The 16,959-nt window shown below is 32.7% G+C and overlaps 1 protein-coding gene across 3 annotated transcripts in view; it reads right to left on the bottom strand.

The window, feature by feature from the left end:
- Positions 1-16,959, bottom strand: part of LOC125649525 (polypeptide N-acetylgalactosaminyltransferase 13-like) — a 52,571-nt gene that overhangs the window by 9,842 nt on the left and 25,770 nt on the right. For 2 of the 3 annotated variants that reach the window (XM_056165562.1, XM_048877094.2), the window contains exons 5-8: positions 10,176-10,379; positions 7,210-7,281; positions 5,903-6,020; positions 1,805-1,990 (exon numbers count right to left, since the gene is read on the bottom strand). In XM_056165562.1, the coding sequence (XP_056021537.1) occupies positions 1,805-1,990; positions 5,903-6,020; positions 7,210-7,281; positions 10,176-10,379 (580 nt within the window). The remainder of the gene's footprint in view (positions 1-1,804; positions 1,991-5,902; positions 6,021-7,209; positions 7,282-10,175; positions 10,380-16,959) is intronic. The other variant, XM_048877096.2, reaches the window with a different exon arrangement.

The raw sequence follows: 16,959 nt of genomic DNA on the forward strand, positions 1-16,959 counted from the left end.
GTCACAAGGAATACTCATGCGAAATATCAAAGTTCTAGCACTTACTGTTCAAAAGTTATCAGCAAGGTTAAAGTTTCAATAAATAGGTCAAACTCCAAGGTCAAGGTCACAGAGTAAAAAATGTTGGTACCCACGAAAAGGTCTTGTCACAAGGAATACGTATGTGAAATATCAAAGCTCTAGTGCTTACTCAATAATTTAGGAAAGTTCCTACAACAGGCTACAAAGTTTCGATCTTCATGTAACTTATGAATCATGTACTTGCTACGACATATTATTCACGTGTATTGTTATATGTATGCTGAAATGCATTGATTTTATATCCCCAAAATTGTATCTGTATGTCTACTCACCCTCTACTGTCTTATTTGTATATATTTATAAATATTTTGTATTTATAACCGATGAGCTGTATAGCTTAAGGAAAATTAAATCTGAATCTTACTGTTCAAAAGTTATTAGCAAGGTTAAAGTTTCAGACAGAATGACAGAATTACAGACAGGACAAAAACAATATGCCCCCCACCCCCATCATCGATCTCGGGGGCATAAAAACATGTTAGGTGTAAAAGATTGTCATTTATTTAAAATGACGAAAAATGCGAGTCCTAAAAATACAGAACGAAATTGGCTGGGAGACATACCCTCATCTTGACTAGATATAAAAGTAATACACAACAGCGTTCTCCCAGCCACAATATTGTTACAAAAACATGCGATAAGGCGATAAAATGCAATATGAATCTTTACGCGTTTTAAGGCTGCTGATGTTTTCCATTCCTTAATGTAAAGGAATTTGTAATCACATTCAGAATATATTCTATTGAAATCGGTAGAATAAAGTCTTATTTGAGAGGAAACACGCTTCAATAAAAATATGTCATTAAAATGGGGTTCTGCACGCCTACAGTTATTTTCCTTGTAAGTGTGGCACTTCCGAAGACGAAAATTAAGTCTATACTAAGATAACATAAGGACTCCTGCAAAAGTTCATCTCTGAGTAATACGTTATGAAATTAATATTAAAATGAATTTATAGTGTTTAATACTATTTCAACAACAATCATGTTAAAACGACCATAAAATGCAATTCGTCGATTTTAACCATTAAACTGAGGGTTACCACGATGGTTGTGAAAACTGCATCCCAAGCCAAAATAAATTAAAATCTCAAACTTATCTTGGAGTTTGCTTTATACTCTGACAAAGAATATGTCACTTTCGTATTATTCTTCAGAGATGCATATCATTTTGTAAATGGCAATGCATTTCGTTCCTCTCTGACCGCTTTCGGTGGGACACAATCTCCCGCATTATGCGTTTGATTATTCGTAAGTCTACATTTTCTATCATAAATATCTAACGAACCCTGTACCGTTTACAGAGAACAAGCTGAGGGGAAATACCCGTTTACGGTTCTAACGGACGATAGAACATTTCACATTTAAATGGAAATCCCTTGAAAAAATGATAGAATTCCTTTTACAGACAAACCGAGTTTACCGCGACATAATGTTATTCCGTAGTCAGTACATTGATAAAATACATGTATATAAGACTGACTCTAAAGCCCCTTCACAAGCATCTACAAATTTACACCCATTTACATATATATATATATATATATATATATATATATATATATATATATATACCAGTCTGGTATACACGCATGGGTTTAAATTTGTTTACTCCTAAGGTGTACATGTATGAGGGCTTATAGTATTATATCTGACACTAGTACTGTGCATATATATATTTTTTATAAACTTAAAGAAGGCGCGGACATACTAGTATTTTGTACCTTCATTTCTGGATAGACATGATAAACATATTGTTTGAACTCGTCAAACCACACCTCCACAATCCTCTTATAATTGTGTATTTCTACAGCGGACCGCTCCGCCAGGAAACTGTAAGGCTGGTCTCGTGCGATGTGGCCGATCTTGGAACAGGCTACGTGGACAAGCCGACCCCCGCAAGTCCATACCTGATCATAAAATAATTTCAGTAAATATCGACCAAAGTACATGTAGCAGCTTGTTTGGGACACATTACTCCTAAGATCACACGTTTGGACAACTAACAGTACCCCCAACAGCCTCTTCAGGATCACACACGCATGTCTCAGATTTCTAAAAACTTTATGAAATAAAAGCTTCCTCGCCATTGATCGTTTCAGCTGCACTTTCTGTTTGAAACTTCATTCATCAGGGTAGTACGGAAGCATATTAGGGCCGCAGTAGTATCTTTTTTTAGTTTGTTATAACAAATTACTAATTGATTATACCAGATTGATAATTTGTTACAACAGATTACTAATTTGTTATAACGAATTATTAATTTGTTAAAACAATGTTTTTCCACGAAACTTGAAAATTCAACGTTTTCTCAACGATTTTCCAAATTTCACAAACATTTTTACATTTCAGTACCAGATGCTCATTATCCTCTTTTTCCTTACATAGTGAACATAAATCCGTATCAGTAACTTTCCATTTCTTTAACATAACTCGGTTGCTGGTTAGATTGTTCAACAACTTGTAATTGAAATAAGCAATGTGGGTATCAAAAATATTACATATTTTTTGTTTATACATTGCACTCCAAAACTGTTTTGAAACATTGAAGCTTTTAGAATAAAAATTTTGGTGTAGAGGAGGTACAAATTTCTTATCCCGATAAATATCATAGAACATTTTACTTGAGAAATCTTTCACATGTACAATTCCCTGATTTAGCAGTAGAAAGTATGAATTATCTTTTATATGTACATTTTCATATATTATATTTTGAACATCGAAAGGTTGTAGTAATTTTTCTATGGCATTTTTTACAATATTATATTCACAAATCCAGTTTTTCTTGCAAATCAATTTATCTATAAACCATTCCATCGGCTTAATACCATTCTCATCCACCACGTCAATCACGTATTTCAGACCACTCTTTAGCCATGATTTTAGAAATATAGGTTTATTTTTAAATACCACAATATTATTACTCCATAATGGTTCCCTCAGTATATTGTTCAAACAATCTAGCCTGTTTCTACCCTTGCATTCATTAAAAGATGCGAACATTTCCTTGTAAAACATAGGAAATCCATCCATTATCTCATACTGTTTGATATTAGTTTTACTTAAATAGTCAAGATCATAATTGTTTTCCAAACATATGCTATTCACAAAATGGTATAATGGATTTCTTTTATCTAATATTTTCTTAATCCATGATATTCTTAAAGATTTAATTTTTGATAAGATATCTACATCTCCAATGCCTCCACTAATGATAGTTCCGATTAATGTATTTCTTTTTATTCTATCTCTCTTATTCCAATTGAAATTGTAAATAAGTCTTTGAATTTCTTTGATAATGTTTGAATCTGGTAGGTTTAATATCGAAGCTATATATATAATTTTAGATATTGCAAGACTATTAATTATGCAAACTTTGCCAAAAATGGTTAAGTTTCTTGTTTTCCAAGATTCAAAAAGTTTCTCTACATCGCTGGTGATTTTTGTCCAATTATTTCTCAGGCACATTTCTTTATCATGGCCAATATATACACATAATGCTTTTACACATGAAACATTTGCATAAACATTATGAATTTTCTTAAATCTGTTTTTTAAAGGTCCAGTTAATATGCATTCTGTTTTTGACATATTTAATCTCATACCCGAAACATTACTAAAATTACTTATCACCTCGAGGGCCTTCTTTAAAGACTTTTCATTTTCCATTGGAAGGGTAGAATCATCGGCATGCTGTATTATCTTAATGTCTTTTTCCATTCCTTCTTTTTGAAACCCATGTGTGCTGAGACTGTTTCTTATTGAAATTCCTAATATTTCAGCCACAAAGAGAAACAAGACTGCTGATACCGGACATCCCTGCCTTATACCCCTATGCATCATGCAAGTTTTAGATATTCATCCATTTTTTTTTTTTTTTTTTTTTGGAAAATTTTATTAAATGGGTTCACATCTTATATGCAAATCCAATCTTCAGAATAAAAAATAATGGATGGATATCTAAAACTTGTTAAAACAAATTGATTATTCGTTATAACAGATTATCAATATGCCATTTCAAATTACTGAATTGCTATTCAATATCATTAATTTAACAAGAGGCCCACAGGCCTTATTGGTAACCTGACCATTATCTACAGGTATCACTACCCCCTAAAGGCTTTGGAATCGATAATTATTTTCCTGGTTGCACATACAAACTAAATTTTATTTATATTATATTTAGCTTTTGCAGGTTAGCTCAGACTCAGGTGATCGCATGAACCTCTTGTTTTGATTTATTGCCACTTCAGTTACTACTATGAATTATTTTGAATTATAAAGCCTTATAGTACATAATGCTAGATCTGATATTGAGGACATAACTTTCAGTTTGCAGGAAACCCATTTTGAAAATGTATGCACGTTCTTAATTGAAAAGTTTTTGTACTGGTGACATTTCACATTTAAAAAAAAATAAATTTATGAATACAGCGTAATTATATCCTCCTTCCCAGAAGGGGACATGTTATTTTAGTGTGAATTATTCTTCCCCCTAGAACTTCTTCCACTTCTCATACTGTGTTTGTCCGGGCCATAACTTTTTTGTCTTTTGACATAGACCTTTGATATTTAGTATATGAAGACTATTGCGAGAAAATTCACGATTGGCTATGATGATCTCTTGATATTGATAATCTTTTAAATTTGTTAATAATTTAAAATAACGTATAATTAATTTGTTATAACAGACTAAAAAAATGATACTGCTGCGGTCCTAATATGCTTCCATAGGTTGGGCAACAATGGGTCGACGTTTCAAATCGGAAAATGCATCTGAGGTAATCGGAGCGGATAATGGTTTTAAGATGTTTTTTTTTAAGTATGACAACACAAAGATCGAAAGATCGCCGATGGGAAACTTGCATAGAATCTTAGCAATAAAGACAAAGCAATTTCATAACGTTTATGGGGAGTGGAGTGTACCGAAAAACCTCGGCTAGCGAGGATGAACAGCACTGAAGATCCAGGGTTCGAGTCCAAAAGTGAGATTTAATCATCTATAAAGTGAGATTTAATCATCTATAAAGCCATACCCAAAAGTAAAACAAAATCGTTCAATGAAAACTATAGAAAACATGAAATCAATTAAAACGGAATAAAACTGTAGTATGGAGCGAATCCCTTGTTAGAATAATAATCTGTATTTTTTAAAAATCGAACATACGAACAACATTGAACATTAGCTATATAGATATGTGCATGTATTAGTTATTTACTGACTTGCCCGGATGTTGGCGTTAAGGGGTCATTTTGTGCGAGGAAACATGCAGAGTAACAGGAGAAAAGTCACGTGTCCGAGCGGGCGACCATCTTACCCTCTCACATACAACCACTGGGGGTCAAACTAAGGTCGTGATAGCGAGAAGCGAGTGCGTAAACTACTACGTTAACCAGACACTCATCTGGCCTAGTATATGATTTGTAAATGCTTAGAGAATTTTTTTCAAATTCTATATGGACTCATTTTTTTTCATTTCGTTCGGAAATAAAGAGAAATAGCAATTTCTAAAGTCAAAACCACTCATCATGTCTTACATAATAATGTATATATGACCTATAAAGGTTTTGAAAACAAATTACAAATTTTATATGAACTTTCAGGAGCCCCCCCCCCTCCCTCCTGAAAGTTCAAAAAGAATTTGTAATTTTTTGAAATAAAAAGAAATGGCATGATTATTCCACAATATCTAACAGTCACATTTTATTTTATTCATCTTCGTTACTGATGCTGGCAATCAAAAGGTTTGGAAAAAAATTTCACCTATATATTCATCACATGTTAATTTTGAATGAGGTGTAATGTTGAAGTAGTGAAATACCCGTATGGAGAGTTCTATGTTTTCTCCTCCCCATATCTTCATTCCGTCATCTAGAGTTCCAATACTCTTAAAGTATTCTACATTGATTGCAAATCCGGCTCCTACTGCCACCACCCCGCTTAAAAAATAATTAATTATGTGTTAAAAAATGAAGCAAAATAATTACTACTAATGACGACAGGCTCATGAGCCACATCGCTCACATGAACAGTAGTTCCTAGCAATAAACAAGCTTCAGCAAAATTATCATTATACAAGCAGCTTGGTACAAAATGAAGATGCTTTAAATCACAAAATTAACGTTTCACTGGTTTGTTTGTTTACATAAAAAGACTCGAGTCTTTGTTTAGATAACACAGAATCAAAGCTAAAATATTGCTCTTGCCCTTGCATCCAGACGGTCCAAATTTTGGTTGTCAACTTTAAATGAGTTATATTTTTAATTTTTAACATCAAAAATGAAAAATATTTCTTTCGCAAAACGTGAACCAGTCCCTTTAAATGTATTCAGTCGTCTATTCCGCGATTTAGAATAGTATAATCGCGTTGCTTCACTTTTAATGTTGAACGATTTTTTTTACTGTCTTTATTTCAGTGGAAATGAACTCGCACTCGTTTATTACAATGTACATGTAGTTAAAAAAGTAATTTGTACTAATTGCACTAATATTGCACGATAGTGAAGAACCTGTATGCTGTTTACATATTATTAATAGTATACTATTTTCTTTAAATAAACTTCAATAGTAACAATGTATATCGTACATCAAAACGCATTTCATAAAAAGTATATATTAAGCCAATGCAAACATGCATACAGTACCTGGCCAAAAGTCAGTCAACATTTCATTTTTTCACTATATATTTCATTGAGAAAGCATCTTTATAAAAACTTATCGTGAGCTCAATTTAGTTCCAATTTGTATAATTTTATCACTTATTATGCACAATTGCTTAGCAAATCATAATGCCATGATCATTGAGAATTTAATAGTTTATGAAATCATCAAGGCAAAATTTTGAACCTCAGAATACTGTAATTTCTTAACAAATTTGTGGCGTAAAATTTCAATTCTGTATTTGACGGACGTGTGATTTTGAAATTATGTGAAGAAACTAGAAACAATTCTGTAAATTTTGATATATTAAACATAAAAATTAGTTACAAGTAACTAACAATGAAATATATATTGAAAAAATAAAATGATGACTCACTTATGGCCATGTACATTCCGATTTGCAACAAATTAAAAAACAAAACAAACAACAACAACAAACAACCAACAACATCAGTTCCAAATATCTACATCACATGTATGGACACCGAAACTATTACAGTGAAACTTCTCCAAATCGGCCCCTCAGAAAACCGCTTCTCCCTATTAAAAGATAAATTAATTTTCTTGGTTTCCATAAACTTAAAATTCCTAAGAAATATTCAAATTACAATTTCATAGTTACTACTGTACTTTTCAAAAACGTCAAAACAAATGTGTTAATAATATAAGCAATGAATGTCAACAGAGTTTTCAAAGGTAAGAGGAATTCAAACACACTGTAATATGCCTCTATGTTTTCTTTATGTATCCTGTTATAGATTTTCAGATTAAAACTAGTGGGTATTGTTTTTTTTTGTTTTTTTTACAAAACCCCCCACAAAAACATGTCTCCCCTTCAAAGTTTGATTGTCTAATAACCGGGGCAACAATAATGAGTGCAAGCGCAAGAGGCAATAACAACGGCTTGCATCAAAATCAATGGGTCAAGGTAAAAAAAAAAATTAGTACAGTACATCTTGTCTTAAATCTGCCTTCCATGTTGTAAGTTTGAAAACCTAATGTCAAAGGGTTCTCAGGTTATGGTCTGGACTATACTTTGATGTAAAAGAGTGGCCTTGACAATGTAAGTAGGTCAAGGTAAAAAATTCTGGTGATGTGCACCCCCTCCTCAATATTGCCTTTCCATATTACAAGTTTGCAGTCTTGATGTCAAACAAATCTTAGTTATGAAATCATCAAGTTTTTTTTTAAACATGACATTGGATGAAGAAATGGGTCAAAGTCAAAAATTGTTGGAACAGTACATCTTGTCTTAATGTCTGCTTTCCACGTTGTACGTTTGAAATCCTAATGTCAAAGGGTTCTCAGGTTATAGCCTTGACTATACTTTGATGTAAAAGAGTGGCCTTGAATGAAGAAATGGGTCAAGGTCAAAGATTTTGGTACAGTACATCTTGTTTTAATATCTGATTTCTAAATTCGAAATCCTAATGTCAAATAGTTCTCAGGTTATAGTTTTGATGTAAAAGAGTGACCTTGACACTGTAAGTGGATGAAGGTCAAAAATGTTTGTGGTGTGCACCCCTCTTCCATATAACCTCTCCATATTCCAAGTTTAAAATTTTAATGTCAAACGGTTGTCAAATCAGCTTTTGGTCTGAACTATATTTTGACAAAAAAATTGACCTTGATTTTATAAATGGATCAAGGTCAAACATTTTGGTGGAATCTCCCCTTTCCTCATTCCCCCTTCTCATATTCTAAGTTTGAAGTCTTAATATCAAAGCGTTCTAAAGTTATGGTAAATTCATGTTTTTCTTAATTTGACCTTGAATGAAGAAAGCGGTTAAGGTAAAAAAATTTTGGTGCACTCTTCCATATCATCTCTCCATATTCCAAGTTTGAAGTTTTAATGTCAAACAGTTGTCAAGTCAGCTTTTGGTCTGGACTATATTTTGACATAAAAAATGACCTTGACTTTATAGATGGGTCAAGGTAAAAAATGTTGGTGGAATTCCCCCTTTCCTCATTCTCCCTTCTCATATTCTAAGTTTGAAGTCTTAATGTCAAAGGGTTCTAAAGTTATGGTTTATTCATGTTTTTCTTAATTTGACTTTGAATGAAGAAAGGGCTCAAGGTCAAAAATTTTGGTGCAGTGCACCTTATATCTATGTCCTCTTGCCACGTTCCAAGTTTGAAATCGTAATGTCAAAGGGTTCTCAGCTATTGTTCTGGACTATATTTTGATGTAAAAGGTTGACCTTGACTTTATAAGTGGGTCAAGGTCAAACGTTTTGGGAGCGGGCACCCCTCCTCCATACCATCTCCTTATGTTCCAAGTTTGAAGTCTTAAAGTCAAAGGGTTCTCTAGTTAGGGCCTGGACAAAATTTGGTTGAAGAAGAAGAAGAAGAAGAAAAATGACAAAAACAATGTCTCCCCTTTGAAGAGGAGACATAATTAGATGATTTCAGAGAGAATATTTCTTGTAATAATTACCTGTAAGTACAAGCGGACTAATTTGATCTCCATCGATAATTGATCATAGACCACCAGATCAAAGTGAACAGTACCTACTTTGTGAATATTGAGATAAATTCTCTCCAAATGCTAAATTCTCGGTAAACCGGCCACCCCTCTTAACCGGCCGGTTTTTTTTTTTCGGTCCAAGAGCCGGCCGGTTTAGAGAAGTTTCACTGTACTAATATTTGATTAGTGAACAAAGCCAATGTATCATTGGCAGTCATTACGTCATTAGTAGGTACTATAGTTCTTAAATTTATTATTGATAATATATATTTAGAGAGAAATGAATGATGTTACAAGCACGATTATAAAGTTAACGCACCCACAGAAAACGCACACATAAACACGCGCGTGCAGAAACACACGCACACACCCCCACATCCACGTAGACACACGCGCACACAGACGCAGACACACACACACACACACAGACACGCACGGAGACGCAGACACACACACAGACACACACACACAGACACGCACGGAGACGCAGACACACACATTGCTCAGTATGTGAAATTCTTTTCATTGATGTTTTCTTCCACTCTTCCTGGATATTGGCATAATTTGGAGTTAATCACTTCTAGGACAATTACGTAATCCCCTCCTTTTCCTTTCTAATATGTACATTCATCATCTGTAATTTATCATGTCCCCCCTTATCAACCTAGCGATTGCTTAACAGATGAAGATGCAGTTTTAGGAGAAAGCAATCTGTTAAAAAACCCATTAAAACCCCTGCTGGATTCGAACCATCGATCTACATTTCAGCAGTCGATCTGCTAACCTAATGAGCTACTCGGTTAGGCGATGGATTTTGAAATGAATAGACAAATATTGCTGATATTCATATTTTCATCCATCTTTGAAAGGAAGTCAGCCATTATGACGATGCAGAGTTCCTCCTTAAACAGTAAATAAAATAGGAATGTTTGATCTTAAGAATGAATGATAAACAATAACAACTTACGGCAATGAAACCGTCTCATCCTTTCCTTCTGTTTGGTCTTTTCGGAAGTAAGTTTCAAAGAAATGTAGCTGCCAATCAAAGCCGTAACGTGTTCGATAGTCCTTCTCGTGTGAGTACTTGAAAGTTTTAGGGTTGACGTAATCAAGGTGACACATAGCGACAGTAGCTTTGTTGTTTCTGATTTCAACTAACAAGGGCTGTAACCTTGAAAAACAATTTATTAGACTGTGAAATATAGATACAAATGTACATCTGAATAAGCGTATTTGGAAATCAATTTGTTCTTTATGAAGATTTTGGGTGTCCATTTGCTCATAATGATTACCCAAATAAAAGTATTACAGAATAGTATTAAAAGCTTTGATATTATAGAATAACTACATGTAATAGTTCACAATATTGTGTTATTATATAGTGTACTTCAGACACACATGTAGGAAAGTCATATAAGGACTTTATACACTATTTAGTCTAATACAGGACTGTCTAACCTTCACAACAGACCTCAGTTTCTATCGAAGGTATTGCATTAAGCTATTTAAGTTCCATCCGATCAATTACCATTATTCATAATACATTCAACATCCGTCCCAAAGTACGTAAAGTGCATGAAGACTTTAATAACTGGGGTCATTGTGGCAATTCATCTATAGCAAACGAACCCGAAGGTCAAACTTCCGACCTCTAATGTTGTCACGCTCTAGATCCATGTTTCTTGATGTTACTCTACACAGGGATGCTTGACAAACTTTAATGACTTTTCAGATAGTGTCTAAATAAAATATAATATAATATTATATATATATATATATATATATATATATATATATATATATATATATATATATATACATGTATATATATATATATATATATATTAATGTAAATCTGAGAACCCATGGCATTCCTCAACATAAAAATACTTCCGCATTAATTTGTTAAACCTGTATCCCTCTTGTTTCTTTGAGATAGATTTTTTATGAAATTTCCTGCTTTTCTGTGTAAAACTTTGAACCCTTACTGAGGCCCCGACCTGGTCTCTTGATATTCATGGTTTGAACAAACTAAAATCTTAATTATAAAAGGCCACTATAATTTATTTTTTATTTGGCTCAGTAGTTTTCCCTCAGAAGTTTTAAAACAAGCACATCACTTAATCTTTCACTAATTATTTACGTGTACCATCTCCCCTTGGAAGGGGGGTTGTTCTAGCTCCTCCTAAACAAACTTAGACTTACATATACAAGTTAGTACTGTCCATATTTTTATGATATTACCTTCCTGTTGTGTTTCATTCATTGTGTTCAATATTGCTGTTGTTGATCTTACCTTTGTTGTACTTTTATGCCCCATGTGGAGCTTTAAATGCAACAACAAGAGGACCACAGGCCTTATCGGTCACCTGAATACTAGTGAAAATGTATCACTACTTCCATGGGCTATGAAATCTAGAAAAAATTTCCTGTTCTGAATATCTAAGCTAAATTCTAATGTTCAGCAACAGTCAAAAACAAGATGTGTTCTTAAAACTTCACTGCCCTCAAAAGTGCATACACTGATGAAAGACTTTAAATAATAGGTGTATTAAATTAAAACATAAAAATATATGACTAATTTGGACTCATCTTAAAGTCATAACCCTGGGTTGTGAAATTCACCATTTTTTGTACATCCTTTTCTCCTATTCCTAAGTATGCATTTAGATTTTATACAGTATCAGCAAACTTACACATAAATACTATATACTAAGTTTGGCCCCACCCTGGGGTCAAAACCCTTACTCTGGGGTAAATCAAATTTACAATTTTGGTAAACGACTACCTGCTCTTTCTAAATATCTATCTACTTTCAATTTAGTATCAATAGCATTAAAGAAGATGTAATTTAAGTGTTTTACACATAAACACTATATAACAAGATTTGCCCTGCCCTGGGGATAATGAAATTTACAATTTTGGTAGAGGTCTTCCTGTTCTACATACCATGCATTCAGTTTTCCTTACATGTGTGTGGTTCTTGAGAAGAAGATTTTTGAAAATCGGTCATTTTTGGGCAGTTTTTGCCCTGCCCCTAGGGCCCCAGGGGTGCAGGAATCCTGAAATTTACAATTTATGTTCCCTTTGTTCCAAATATGTTTTATACCAAATTTGAAAAGAATTGGAATGATAGTTATCAGGAAGAAGTTACAAATGTCTTAGACTATTGTTCGCACATTTAATAACTGAACATTTTGGCCCCACCCTGATACCAAAACCCCTACCCCTGGGATCATCAAATTTACAATTTTGGTAAAGGACTACCTGTTCTTTCTAAATATCTATTTACTTTCAATTTAGTATCAATAGCATTAAAGAAGATGTAATTTAAGTGTTTTACACATAAACACTATATAACAAGATTTGTCCCGCCCTGGGGTCAGAACCCCTACCCCGGGGATCATGAAATTTACAATTTTGGTAGAGGCCTTCCTGCTCTACGTCACTATGCATTTAGTTTTTCTTACATGTGTGTGGTTCTTGAGAAGACTTTTGAAAATTGGTCAATTTTGGGCAGTGTTTGCCCCACCCCTAGGGCCCCAGGGGTGCTGGAGTCCTGAAATTTACATTTTATGTCCCCTTGTCCCAATGATGCTTCATACCAAATATGAAAAGAATTGGAATGATAATTATCAAGAAGAAGTTAAAAATGTACTCTTTTTGTAAAACTTGTTACACTCTGAAGAGCAGAACTACACGGCGAAAGCGCCAAGTGTAATTAATTAAATGTGGATCAGGTGTAGTTAGTCATCGTTGGAAATATGTTTTCTACTTATAACCTATACCATGGACATTATATATATATATATATATATATATATATATATATATATATATATATATATAAAGCACTAATTCCAATTGTTCATGTCGTTGGTCATTCTAGTGCTTTATATAATTATTTTCCCTGACCATTGTATCTATTTAATATAGATCCAACAGTTTTGGATACTAAATGTTGTTGGTTCTTCAGTGCTTTATATATATATATATATATATATATATATATATATATATATATATATATATAAAGGCCACGACACTATTTAAACCTCAAATTTTCGACTTTATATACATCACTTATAATAATTGTACGGATGAAAATATTCAAGTAGGTATCATTGTCGACGTGACATAATGACATTGTGTGAAGTTAATTGGGTGTACTTCTGAGTAATTATTTCGAACATCTGTGATATTGATATATAGATCATCTTTCTGACACATAAATCAAATGAGATGAATATCAGTCGAAGACGGAAATCATTTGACAAAAAGGAAAATAATTACGGGAACTATATTTCGCATTTTTGTAAATCAAATAGTAAATGTATGTACATATTGAATGGGCGACTAGATAAGGGTGATTTCACAACAGTTAGATCAAGTGTTGTAGATTATTGTATACATGTATGTTCTGCTGAAATGTTAAAACATGTGAAGAATTTTCAAGTACAAGATTTTTGTAGTCTCTATTAAGATATTCATTTACCTTTAATATTTTACCTCACGAGAGCAAGAACTATGTAGATAGAATTAAACCTTGGTCGCACGAAAAAATCACATGAATTTGTACAAAATATAAGTATTGATGCTATTAATGATATGTTGAGAAATCTAGAAAATATTCAGAGCTCAAATTTATGTAAAGACAATGTTGATAAAATGTTTGGTGATATGGCAGCTATTATATTGGAGTCTGCCATAAAGATTTTGGGTGTCAAAACAGTAAAAACTGGTGTAAATAGTAACAAAAATGTAAATAACAAAGACTGGTTTGATAAAAATTGTCTAGATGAGAGAAAAAATATATAGAAAAGTCAAAAGGCTATACAAAAGATATATGTCAAGAATATTTAAAGAAGAATTGTGTATTACCGAAAGAAAATATAAAAAGGTATTAGATTGTAGCATGAAGAAATATCGGAATAACTTAATGAAGAAAATACGAAACTTACGTATCTCTAACCCTTAAGAGTACTGGAAAATCATAAATAATAAATCTAAATCAAAAGGTGATTGCAATATTAGTATTCAAGACTTTTACACTCACTTTAAAGCTGTTAATGATTGTAAGGAAGAAGATGTGCATCAAGATGTTTTAGAACAGAATACTTTTGATAATGATTTTTTACTGAATGATGCAATTACTGATACTGAAATACTTAAAGCTGTGAAATTGTTAAAATCAAACAAAGGCTCTGGAATAGATGAAATTTTGAATGAGTACATTATAGCCTCGATAAAATTGTTTTTACCTATTTACGTTCGCTTATTCAATACAGTGTTGGACACGGGAATTTTGCCTGAGGCATTGATTGATTGATTGTTTTGCTGTTTTCCGCCACACTCAACAATTTTTCAGTTATCTTGGTGGCGCCCAGTTTTTATTGGTGGAAGAGAGAACCCATATACAATATACCTGGGAAGAGACCACCGACCTTCCCAAAGTAAACTGGGACACTTTCTCACTTACCGGCGCGAGGGGGATTCGAACCCGTGCCGGCCAGAGGTGAGAGCCTGAGGAATGGTTGATTGGAAATATCATACTAATCTATAAAAATAAAGGTAGCACACATGATCTGAACAATTATACACCTATTACTCTTTTAAGTTGCATGGGGAAACTTTTCACTTCAATTTTGTCCCGACGACTCAATGATTTTTCTGAAAATGTTGATGTACTGAAAGGAAAATCAAACATGCTTTAGAACCAAGTATTCACATTTAATAATATGTTTGTACTATATTCGCTTATTGAGTTGTGTTTTCTGTCGAAAAAGAAACTTTTTTGTTCATTTATAGATTTCAAAGGTGCTTTTGATAGTGTTTGGAGAGCAGGGTTATGGCGTAAATTATTACAGTATAACATTACAGGCAAATGCCTTAAAATGGATGTAAATCAAGAATAGCTTTGAATAATGAATTTTCAAATTATTTTCCATGTAAAATCGGTGTGAGACAAGGGGAAATTTTATCCCCCTTATCCCCCAACCTCTTTGCCTTGTTTTTAAATGACCTTGAAAATTACCTTATTGATAGTAATGTTGAGGGGTTTACGCTAATTTCTGAAGAAATGGAAAATGAGCTAAATGTATTTTTGAAGATAATGATCATCCTTTATGCTGATGATGCAGTACTTATGTCAAACTCAATAGAAGATTTACAACATCAGCTTGATTGTCTTTTTGGATATTGTGAACAGTGGAAACTTAAAGTAAATGTCGATAAAACAAAAAAATGATTTTTTCAAAAGGTAGATTGCCTAGTAACTGTCGTTTCTTTTATGATGATAAAGAGCTAGATATTGTCAAACATTTCAAGTATCTGGCTGTTTTCTTCTCCAGATCTGTATCCTTCAATGAAACCAAACACTTTTTAGCAAAAAAGGCAACAAAAGAAATGTACGGAATCTTTAAAAAGGCGCGAAGCCTAAATCTATCGATTACTGACCAATTGCATTTGTTTGATAAAATTATCATGCCAATGTTGTTATATGGATGGGAAATATGGGGTTTTGCTAATAACGATGTTATTGAGAAGGTGCATTAAAAATTTTGTAGAATTCTGTTTAATCTGAAGCAAAGTACGCCAAAAAATATGATATATGGAGAAATGGGCAGATACCCATTAGATATCTATATCAAAACCAGAGTTATAAATTTTTGGGCCAATATTGTCAATGGCAAAGGAACCAAATTGTCATAGCTATTTTATCAGCTTATATATAAAAACATTTAAATGGTATCGAAATGAAATGGATAAAAAAATGTTAAAAGCATTATTGATTATTGTGGCTTAACTATTATATGCATATTGCAATATGTACAAAACAAAAGGTGGCTTGTAAACTCATTAAAACAAAAATTATATGATTAATTCCATCAGCAATGGTTGTCAGAATGTAATAATTGCAGCAAAGGTAAAATTTACAACATGTTTACAAATTCTGAATTTAAATGTCAAAATTACATCTTATCAAATTTGGATATTCATAGAATACGTAAAATTGCAAGACTCAGAACGACAAATCACTGCTTACCAATTGAAACTGGGAGATGGTCTAGTATTCCCAGAGCAGATAGAAAATTTAATTTGTGTTATTCCGAAATAGGCGACGAATTTCATTATATTTTTTCATGTGAAAATTTAAAAGACTTTCGAAAAATGTACATACCGCAAAAATTTCATCATAGACCAAATATTTTAAAATTTCACAATTTATTTTCTTCTACCAGTACAAATTTTAAATTGCTGTTGAATTTATCAAGATTTATTGAAACTATAAATGAGGTGGTCAACCCTCCAAGTTGATGTCAATTCGCCAATACTATTTTATGATATTCATTATTGTACATGTATATGTGTACCTCAAATCGCATGTATATATAAATTTTAGTGTGATTGTCTATGTATTTCTCTATGTCATGTTGATTGACTTATGAGAATAAATGAATCAATGAATGAATGAATTAATTAATTAATTAATTGATAAAAGGTAGGGCTGATACGATACGATACATATTGCAATGCTTATGCAGCGATTCAATACTTTCAATATGATACAATGTACAGAAGAAACCAATTATAACATTGAAGAAAAATTAATTACCAACATTCACAATCATAATCTTAAAAGCAAAATGTTTCCAAACTGCCAAACGGTAAGATGCCTGTTGGCCCTGTACTCTGTAGTTTAAACCGATAAAGTTCATTATTGTTTTTTCAGACTCGAGGCAAACAACAAT

The sequence above is a fragment of the Ostrea edulis genome, chromosome 5 (assembly GCF_947568905.1).
Source record: "Ostrea edulis chromosome 5, xbOstEdul1.1, whole genome shotgun sequence".
Taxonomy (NCBI): Eukaryota; Metazoa; Mollusca; class Bivalvia; order Ostreida; family Ostreidae; genus Ostrea; species Ostrea edulis.